The sequence below is a fragment of the Brienomyrus brachyistius genome, chromosome 1 (assembly GCF_023856365.1).
Source record: "Brienomyrus brachyistius isolate T26 chromosome 1, BBRACH_0.4, whole genome shotgun sequence".
In the NCBI taxonomy this organism is placed as follows: domain Eukaryota; kingdom Metazoa; phylum Chordata; class Actinopteri; order Osteoglossiformes; family Mormyridae; genus Brienomyrus; species Brienomyrus brachyistius.
The window spans coordinates 35,330,877-35,341,545 of NC_064533.1; the positions used below are offsets into that span (position 1 = coordinate 35,330,877).

Genomic DNA, 10,669 nt, shown 5'->3' on the forward strand with positions numbered 1-10,669 from the left:
TACCTTTCTCTTTGGTATCACTTTGTGACGCTGCTTCGGTTTTGGTGCAATTTATCTTAAAGTTTGATCAGCACCACTTCATCGTCCATACAATGCCTCTGTACTGTTTGAAAAAGAGCTATCTGTAACCTTTTGAGTTGTCATGCTAACAGGATCAAGTGCCTGAAACTGTCCTTTTCTTTGGTATCGCTATGTAAATCTGCTTCAGTTTTGGTAAGATTTGTCTCAAAGTTTGATAATTGAAAAAGAGCCATCAAATACGTTTTAAGCTATCATGGTAACAAGTACAGGGTGTCCGTGAGGTAGTAAAAATTAGTAAATGAAATCAGACAAAATTAAGGCACTTGAAAGGTTTTAAAAGGTAGTACATTTTTCATAATCCAGCTCAATATATTACGAGTTTCCCATTTGTCTTCGTGTTATAACTTCATCTAATTAAAAAATATATAATATACATGCTAGCAGGACCTTAGTTGGAATTATTAGCCTATCAGAGTGACGCTGATGCCATTTCTCTGCCTTTTACCTCAGTAGAGCCAGGGTGATCTAACATGTTGATATAAGCAGAGTCTCTGAAATTAGCTAGTAGCCACTTGGTGGTGAAGTGGGGAAATGAAAGTTTATTAAAAGTTGGTTGATACGCCAGTCTTTAAATGATGGGTTACGTCAGTCATGGGGATTGACCGGAAGGCAGACAGGCAGCAGACCTTACTGTCACCAACGTCGGCTCTCAGAGCTGAAGTTCTCTGGTGCCTGAACACCGCAGCTAGCCATCATTCATACAGTTCGAATGAGGGTATTGGGGAACTATTCGGAAGCATGTTCACTGACTCCGATATAGCTAAAAGTTTCGCATGTGGCAAGGATAAGACTGCATACATGATTCGATTTGGCATTGCATCGCATTTTAAGAAATTACTTGTAAACAATACAGGTATTGTATATACAGGTAAAATTGTTAAACTTTTCTCTTAAGATTTATTTTGAGACATGTTCAGACTTTTACCTCACGTTGCATCAACCAATAAATACCAATGGTTACCACCCATTAGCATTCCATGGACTCTTTTTTTAATCAGTTTTTTAATCCACAGTGTTACCTTGTAATGAAATAATTCACTATAGTCTGTGTGTATGAGTATGTGTGTCTGTCTCAGTGTGTGTGAGTGTGTGTCACATAACACACATAAGATTTTATTAATGTTTATGGCTGTTGTCAAGTGTCATTTGTTTTAAGAAGTGTGAAGTTGACTTTATTAGGTGGGGTTAAGGGTTTTGGTTAGGATAACCCAAGGGCTAGAGTTAAGGTAAGGACAAACGAAACTCAACTTGCCACTGCAAAAAAACAAATGATATTTAATGAAAATACTCAATAAAAACAGTTAAACTTTAATTTACCTAATTTTTCTGATGGGTATTAAGTCTTATACAGCCTACATTTCCTTCCTTTGCTACCATATAGCACTGCTTCCCTTTGGGTAAGTTTGTCAGTTTTTGATCAGATCAGTTCACCCATACGATGTGGCTGCAATATTTAAGAAAGAGCCTTCAAATTCATTTTTCAGTTATCTGGGAGGGATCAAGTGTCAAAACTGCCCCATTCTTTGCCATAACAATGTGGTACTGTTTAAATTTTTGATTAGTTCTAATTCATAAGCCAGACAATGCAACCAGCAAAACTGAAAAGATCTATCTAATACCATGAGTGTCAGACCACTCCCAAAACCATATGTATTCCTTACCCAGGGAATACATTAATTGTTGACAAATGTACAATCTTGACCTCTTGTGGTCAAAAGTGGAATTGCATTTTTAAGTTCAAAAAGCCAGTATCCAAACAGTCACCACTTGAGTTGCTGTTGATGAGCATTGTAGACCATGAGGAAAAAATTTAAAGAATATATCATATCAGCGTCTTTTATTGCCATTGTTCATCCGTATTCCAATCAGTTACAAAGCTAGGGAACCCTCTGGACAGCATGCCCATCCATTACCGGGCACATACACTTATATTACTATAACTAAAACATTAGAAAAGGCTCATTTTAGTCAGACAGTATTCATGCACTCACGATGTCCTGGAAACATGGCCCAAAGGGATAGTGCCTTCATTAGAAACCAACTGAACAAATCTTAAGAAAAGCTGTTAATTGATTGGTGCTCAGGATAATTATTTCATAATATTAAACAATGTAAATTAACAGAAAAATGTAATGGTTTTGGTGAATTCAGACGGCAGTTAAGCCATTGATTTTCACAAATTATTTACTATTAAAAATAAAGAGAGTGTCAAGGTAGAACATCAATGTAGGATAGCAAAAATGGCTATTATCCAAGCTGCAGTAGCCCCTGGATCACTAATGTTTTTAGATGTTTAGTGTTTTTGAATGATGGTAATATCCTGTTAAAAATGCAAGGTCTCTTAATTATACTACCTGCATAGAACTGTATTTTTGCATTTTCTGGCTAAATTTCTTCTTCAGCTTCTTAATAAACATCTCTATTATGATTTTGGTCTCTGCATGTGTTGCGTTTAGGTTTGGTGCTTAACAATATCTAACCAAAATATTTAAGATTAATGGACATTTGTTTTTAAACTGTAAGCTTAAATCTGCTTGTAAATTCAGTGATTCTGTATGCTTGTAAATTTCGTCACATGGTATGATATACGTTTGTGAGATGCCATTCTGCCTCCAGCCAGTGATCAGTCTGTCAGGAGGAAGCTGAGATCGCTCTCTGGTGCGAATTCTGTGGCCGATTTTCCTCTGAAACACATCGAACATGTTACAAACTCGTCTCCCCGGACAATTATGCAGATAAAGGACCACTGGTCTGAGACTGTATTACCTGGAGAAGAGCCTTGCATTAGTACTGCCCAGCAGCGTGGCTTTGTATCCCTCCACAAGCAGCATTGACCCCTCCCTCAAGCCCTAAACAGGACAGCATCCATACTCACGTATACAAACCACTGGTCATGCACTTAACTAATGTAACTGGGATGTGAACCGGTGACCTTCTGATCATAAGCATAATCTCCCAACTTGCTGAGTTAAACACTGCCCCCATGCACTGAATACAAGTATTACAGGAGCTATAAAAAGCAATGCACAGCTTACCAGCACACATGGTGTGTCGGGTTCCTCATGAAACTGAAAAATGCGCTGCTCTCGGGTCTCCTACACAGAATAATGCAAACTGTAAAAGTTAACTAAATTCAAAAGAAAAAATAAGAGAGAACGAGATAGGGCTGGGTACTGCTAACTGGCCCATTATACAATACCAGGGGCATGATTCAATGCATTACAGCCATTGTACGCAGATGGTTAACATTCCAATTCTGTAATAATGATACTAACAATAGTTTAAAAAGGCCAAATTTAATTAACTGGCATTAAAAGCTTTAAACTACCAAAGATGAGTCAAATTGTTGCTCTTTTCAACTTTCAGTTGCACAAACTATGCATTTCTTTGAGCACAAAGTCCACACTTTTGTTTTTAAAACGACAAATGAGAAAAAACATATAGATTGAAACATCTGACTTGTACTTTTACGCAGCGGTTCTCAACCTTTTTTGCACAGTGATCCAATTCTTACCAATTCTTACCATGCCAGCACAGTCGCAACCCTCTATCAAGTAATAACTAATAGCACCACAGTGAAGAAATTGACTCCAGCACCCAGCAAACAGGTAGAACCTCAGCCAGGGTGAAAAGAGCCTTCTGTAATGTCAACCCCCCGAAAAGCTCCTGGTCCAGATGACATACCTGGTTCTGTTCTCAAGGCCTGTGCCAGTAGTGCCCACCTGCCTTAAGAGCACCACCATCATACCTTTTGCCTAAGAAACCCAACCCAACCCAACCTGCATGAACGACTACCTTCCCCTGGCTCCCACTTCGATTGTAACAAAGTGTTTTGAGCGACTGGTTATGCAACACAATGAAGCCTAACTCCTCACAAACCTAGACCGCCTACAGTTTGCATACAGAACCAACTGATCCACAGTCGATGAAAACCAGGACGGCTATGCCAGACTGCTCTTCACAGACTTCAGCTCAACCTTCAACACCATCGTACCACAACAACTGGTGGCGAATACTGGTGTCTGTAACTGGATATTGGACTTCCTGACACAAAGGCAGCAGACAGTTGGCAGCCACATTCCAAGCACCATCTCAGTGAGTACAAGCTGGGATCCTGAGGCCCCTGCTGTTCACCCTGCTTACCCACAACTGTTCTGCTAGATTCAGCAACAACCATATCATCAGGTCTGAGCATGTTACTACAGTGGTGGGTCTCATCAGCAAAGGTGAAGAGTCAGCATACAGGATGGAGGTGGAGCAGCTAACCACCACAACTTCCTCTTAAATGTTGACAAGAACAAAGAAATGATCATACAGTTCAGGAAGGATCCTTCGGAACGCCATACCACTGACCATAGATGGCATGGCCATGAAGAGGGTCAGTAGTATCAAGTTCCTGGGTGTGCACCTGGCAGACGACTTAACTTTGACCACTAACACTATGGCAACAGGCCCAACAGGGGCTCCATTCCCTCTGGAGGGTGAAGCAGGCCAGCGTACCCATTCCGGCCCTCACCACCTTCTGCAGGACCACCACTGAAAGTGTTCTGACCCACTGTATGACTGTCTGATACGGAACCTGCAATACCTCTAAACAGAAACAGCGGAACAGGGTACCGAGAACTTCTGGGAAGATCATCGGTGCCCGTCTCCCATCCCTGCTGGAGATAATCAACCAAAGCTGCATCCATAGAGCCTCCAGCATCATTATGGACCCCAACCACTCCTCCCCTAGTCTGTTTTCCCTCCTCCTGAGTATCCGAACCAGGACCACCTTGTTTGGATGCAGCTTCATTCCCCAGGCTGTGAGGGCATTGAATGCTTCTGCCCACCCCCCCGCTGAATCACTGACCTTCCCACTGTACCAGGCACTTCTGCCCACCCCCACTGAATCACTGACCTCCCCACTGTACCAGTCACTTCTGCACCCCCCTCCCCCCACTGATTCACTGACCTCCCCACTGTACCAGGCCCGTCTGCCCACCCCCACTGAATCACTGACCTCCCCACTGTACCAGTCACTTCTGCACCCCCCTCCCCCCACTGATTCACTGACCTCCCCACTGTACCAGGCCCGTCTGCCCACCCCCACTGAATCACCGAGCCTTTGTACAGATATAATGACAATCCATTATTTATTTTCTTATTTAGCAATGCATGCTGCTATACCCATAATCAATCAATCAATCAATCAATCTATCTATCTAAGCACTGGTTTAAATTAAGGCTATGATGAAACATGCAGTGCACTCTGCAATTTCCGCCAATCAATGGCTATCACACAAATCTGATTGGATGTGCCAGTGAATTTTAAATTAAGCATCTGTGGTTTGGCTTTTTGGATTGGTTGAGTGTTCCTAGTTTTACATTTGCAGATCCAAGACCCATTTACATAGGTTAATTCAAGGAATGGGGCTAGACATTTCCAACTTTCATTTGCGACCCATGGGTTGAGAATCGCTGCTTTAACATTTGAGAGGTAGACATTTCACTGCATTTTTGAATTGCAGTGCACTTAGCACAGATTACAATAAACAGCACATTTTAATCAACACATATTTAAGTTTGAAAAATGAAACACCATCCGTCATAACTGAATAAATGAGTCAATGTACAAGTTCAAAATACTGATGAAAAATCATGACTTAAACTTAATAGAGATTTAACGATTAATTGCAGTATTGATACAACTCTTGTAGGAGAAAGGTGGAAGCATGCTGGACATAGAAAGAAAATAACGAGAAAAATATCACTGGCCTCACCCCCATGTGCCTGCTGTTAGGATCAGGATCCACGTAATGGGGATTGATGTTAAAAGGCACCAGGCCAATGGCATCCAAGCTTGGAGGGTAGACAATGGGCATGTCGTTTGTGGTATGGATGCTGATGGTGGAAACGTTTGTGCCAGCACTTGAACCCATGTATGGAACCCCGTCCTGTAAAGCACAAAAACATTGAATTCCTTTACTTACCTGTTATAACTTAGATGCTCCAGCACTGGCGTGGTAAATTTAAAACCAGGTTAAGTCTGAGACTGAATAACAGAATATTAATTAAAAGAATATTGAAAATAAAGCAAGTTGCATTCACCATCAGCACACGCCTCTGGATTTCCGAAACCAGCTTGTGATCGTACAAGGTTTTGAGCAGTCGGAATGTGTTGCCACCCCCTGGGGAGAAAGACAAGACATCAGGGAATCCCTCCTTTCATATCATCCATCCATCCTCCATGACTGGTTACCCATAGGATCATGGTTGGTTTGGAAACCCAAGAAGCAAAGGCCACAAAGTAGGGACCACCCTGGACAGCATGCCAGTCTAGCTGAAGGCATGCCAAAACGATGCCAGACCATTTTTAGACATGCAAACTCCACAGCACACTGAGTAGGGTGGCACAGTAGTCCACTGGGTATCACTGCTGCCTCATACCTCCTCAGTTGTGGGTTTAAGTCTTGCTTTTGCGTTCTCTGTATATGTTGCACAGGTTCTCTCCAGATACAAATGCAAATGGCCTCTCTAAACTGCCTGTTGTCTATGTCACTTTTGATGGATAGGCATATTATGCAGGGTGTATCTGTGCTGCCTGGGATACTCCATATGACCCTAACCAGGACAAGTTGTTGGACTATGAATAATATACTTTGTACAACATTTAATGCAGTAAACAATCAGATCAGTCAAACTCTCAACATATGGATAAAACTACACTATATGGACAAAAGTACTGGGAAACCTAGTTATACAATATATGCATACCAAGATATTTTAGATAATTGTATGCTTCCAACTTCGCGAGAACAGTTTGAGGAAGGTCCTTTCTGTTCTAGCATGACTGTGTAGTTTGAGCAAAGTCCACAAAGACATGGTCAGGTGAGTTTGGTGTGGAAGAACCTGACTGGCCCACACAGAGCCCTGACCTCAACCCCACTGAACACCTTTGGGATGAACTAGAATGGAGATTGTGAGCCAGGCCTTCATGTCCAACATCATTGTCTGACCTCACAAATGCACTTCTGGATGAATGGGCAAAAATTCCCACAGACACTCCAAAATCTTGTAGAAAGCCTTCTGAGAATAGTGGCAGCTGTTATACCTATACAAGGAGGGGACCAATGGGATGGATGTCATAAAAGTTCCTGTGGGTGTAATGGCCAGGTGTCCCAATACTACTCTTCATATTGTATATGTGCACATTAAACAGGCACAACCAAATGGATACAAGACTGTAATGTGTCCATTCAGTGTACATAAAAAAACCACACCTCTAATAACACAAGATCTGAGTTATAGCATGCACTGAATATGTATGATTTTTTATTAGCTGTTTCATGTGCCAGTACCATTTGAATCCTAAAGAGATCAGAAATTATACTGAACAAAAATATAAACGCAACACTCTTGTTTCTGCTCCCATTTTTCATGAGATGGACTTAAAGACCTACAATTCATTCCAGATACACAATATTACCATTTCTCTCAAACATTTCTCACAAATCAGTCTAAATGTGTGATAGTGAGCACTTCTGCTTTGCTGAGATAATCCATCCCACCTCACAGGTGTGCCACATCAAGATGCTGATCTGACATCATGGGTAGTGCACAGGTGTACCTTATACTGCCCACAATAAAAGGCCACCCTGGAATGTGCAGTTTTTTGCTTTATTGGGGGTCTGGGGACTCAGAACCGGTCAGTATCTGGTGTGACCACCATTTGCCTCATGCAATGCAACACATCTTCTTCGCATAGAGTTTATCAGATTGTCAATTGTGGCCTGTGGAATGTTGGTCCACTCCTCTTCAATGGCTGTGCGAAGTTGTTGGATATTAGTGGGAACTGGTACACGCTGTCGTATACGCCGGTCAAGCACATCCCAAACATGCTCAACGGGTGACATGTCCGGTGAGTATGCTGGCCATGCAAGAACTGGGACATTTTCAGCTTCCAAGAACTGTGTACAGATCCTTGCAACATGGGGCCGTGCATTATCTGTCTGAGTGGCTGGTCTCAGACGATCTTGGAGGTGAACCTGCTGGATGTGGAGGTCCTGGGCTGGTGTGGTTACACGTGGTCTGCGGTTGTGAGGCCGGTTGGATGTACTGCCATATTCTCTGAAACGCCTTTGGAGACGGCTTATGGTTGAGAAATGAACATTCAATGCACGAGCAACAGATCTGGTTGACATTCCTGCTGTCAGCATGCCAATTGCACGCTCCCTCAATGCTTGTGGCATCTGTGGCATTTTGCTGTGAGACAAAACTGCACATTCCAGGGTGGCCTTTTATTGTGGGCAGTATAAGGTACACCTGTGCACTACCCATGATGTCAGATCAGCATCTTGATGTGGCACACCTGTGAGGTGGGATGGATTATCTCAGCAAAGCAGAAGTGCTCACTATCACACATTTAGACTGATTTGTGAGAAATGTTTGAGAGAAATGGTAATATTGTGTATCTGGAATGAATTGTAGATCTTTAAGTCCATCTCATGAAAAATGGGAGCAAAAACAAAAGTGTTGCGTTTATATTTTTGTTCAGTGTATTTTGCACCAACGCACCAATGAAGATGCCCTCTGCCTTTTTCACTGCCTCCACTGGATCGGCTGCTTCATGTACGCTGTCCAGCTGATAACCTATTTAAGATCATAAAAGAAAGAAAGGGGAGCTGCAAATTCAAACACTAGTCGGCACTGATCTGAAATACCCGCTCATACGGGTTACACTGTCATTTAGAAGATTACTGGAAATTGGTGTCCCTTTACTCACCTAGACTTGTGAACTTTTCCCGGGCTATGCTAGCATAAGCGTCCTGGTCTTTTAAAGCGTAGGGAACGAAGAGTATTTTTTTCACATGGCTGGCAGAAAGGTTTAGGTTTAGTGTTTATAACTACAGTACTAATATATCAAAATGTACAGTTTAAAATGAACCAATAACGAACTCGTTGAAGAAGTATGCCTTCGAATGTAGGCTACACTAAAAGCAAGGAACCTTCGATTTTCGTTTTCAAGTTTCCGCACATCGAACAATGAGATAAAACTAAAAACAGCATGCAAATCAGGAACTTAATGTATTTAACCTTTAATAATGTGACAAACTTACTCTCCGAAAAACTGCTTTATCTCTTGTTGACAATGATCCAGATAACCTCCACCGTAAAGGGTCGAGTTTGACACCAGCAACAACCTCCTTTTCATGTTTCTTAATCAACTGCAGCTCAGCTTTCAAGTGGTGAACACAAAACCATGTATTTTGTCTATGATTTATAATTATGAACAAAACGCTACGGACGTTTACAATAGGTGTCCAAAGATCGCGTTTTTCCTGATGACAGTGTTTTTAACGCCCACTTTGAACAGCAGATTCGCGTCGTGGTTTGTTGATCTGAAATCATATATATATATATAAAGGACCCATTTGGTGATACGCTAATGTAACGCATGGATTGAATAAACACTTACAATTACTACATCATAGAAATATAATCGAATAGCAAGGTAAAGGTAAATAGTAAGGTAAATCCGCATTGATCTTTGTACTTTACTTTTATAGTATTGCCTACATGGGGAATAATATCGGATATTGCTCTGCCACTTCCCCCTTGTCTGCATTCCCCGTATGTACGTGTACCCATGTCAGATATGCTAGAACTGGGGGTACGTTTCGCGACTCCCAAATAAACTGTTTGTTAACTATTAGTTGTTTTTTTTAACACTTCATTGGATCAATTTTGATTAATTGTAATTGTATTAAACCTTCAGTAATAATCACTAATAATAATGAAGTATATTTTAGGCATAACTTTTACATAAAATATTAACTAAATGACTCCCACCCCACATTATTCACTGTCTTCTTCAGCTTTTGATTCAAAAATTCAACTTGAATTAACATGAAAGCAATAAGTCTGGTTACCAGTTTTTGTGTTTACTCTTTAATAGTTAGAAAATCAATTGCATATATCTATTTTCTGTATAATATGTAATTATAGTAATAAAAAAATACATTTTGTGTGTGTCCCAATGTTCCCAACTCTGTTACCTCTGTTATAAAACTACAAAAAAAAGATCTAATAAAAAGCATGTGGCCTTTACTTACATAACAAAGTTCTGATGGCAGAAGGAAAAATGATTGGTTCAGATGGATAACCAGTCAGATTGTGGTGGAGGTGGGTCCAAGCAACTACTGGAGGTGGGACCAAGACATCTGATTGGTTGGTCCTGCTTCCTCCATTTGCTTGTATCTACCTCCTCTATTTATTTATTATTTATCTAGTTATTGTGCCTAGTTATTGTGCTAATGAGAAAGTGTCTGCAGTGGTGATGTAGTCCCACAATCCATGAAGGGAATTCAATTATGTAGTTCTTATAATCTTTTTTAATAGCAGAACAGAGAATGATCATTTCTATCTTATTCTCCTAAAATCAAATGTAGTATCTCACTTCATACGGGACATGAACCCGAGAACTCCAGATAACCTTTGCATACTGTGGCAATTTGATACGAAGAAGCAGGAGTGTCAGAGGGACATGGACACCCTGGCAGGTTCATGGAGCCCAGTGTTTTATAGGGGCCCTTGAATACGTAAAATT

The 10,669-nt window shown here is 41.1% G+C and overlaps 1 protein-coding gene across 1 annotated transcript; it reads right to left on the reverse strand.

The window, feature by feature from the left end:
- Positions 1-1,903: 1,903 nt before the first annotated feature.
- si:dkey-69o16.5 (Alpha-aspartyl dipeptidase-like) lies at positions 1,904-9,631 on the reverse strand. The gene is made up of 8 exons (XM_049020296.1): positions 9,180-9,631; positions 8,846-8,934; positions 8,638-8,712; positions 6,172-6,251; positions 5,844-6,017; positions 3,117-3,176; positions 2,848-2,930; positions 1,904-2,765 (listed from the first exon to the last, which is right to left on the reverse strand). Exons 1-8 carry the CDS (start codon positions 9,272-9,274, stop codon positions 2,705-2,707), a joined length of 717 nt encoding a protein of 238 aa, XP_048876253.1. The 5' UTR covers positions 9,275-9,631; the 3' UTR covers positions 1,904-2,704.
- Positions 9,632-10,669: the final 1,038 nt, after the last annotated feature.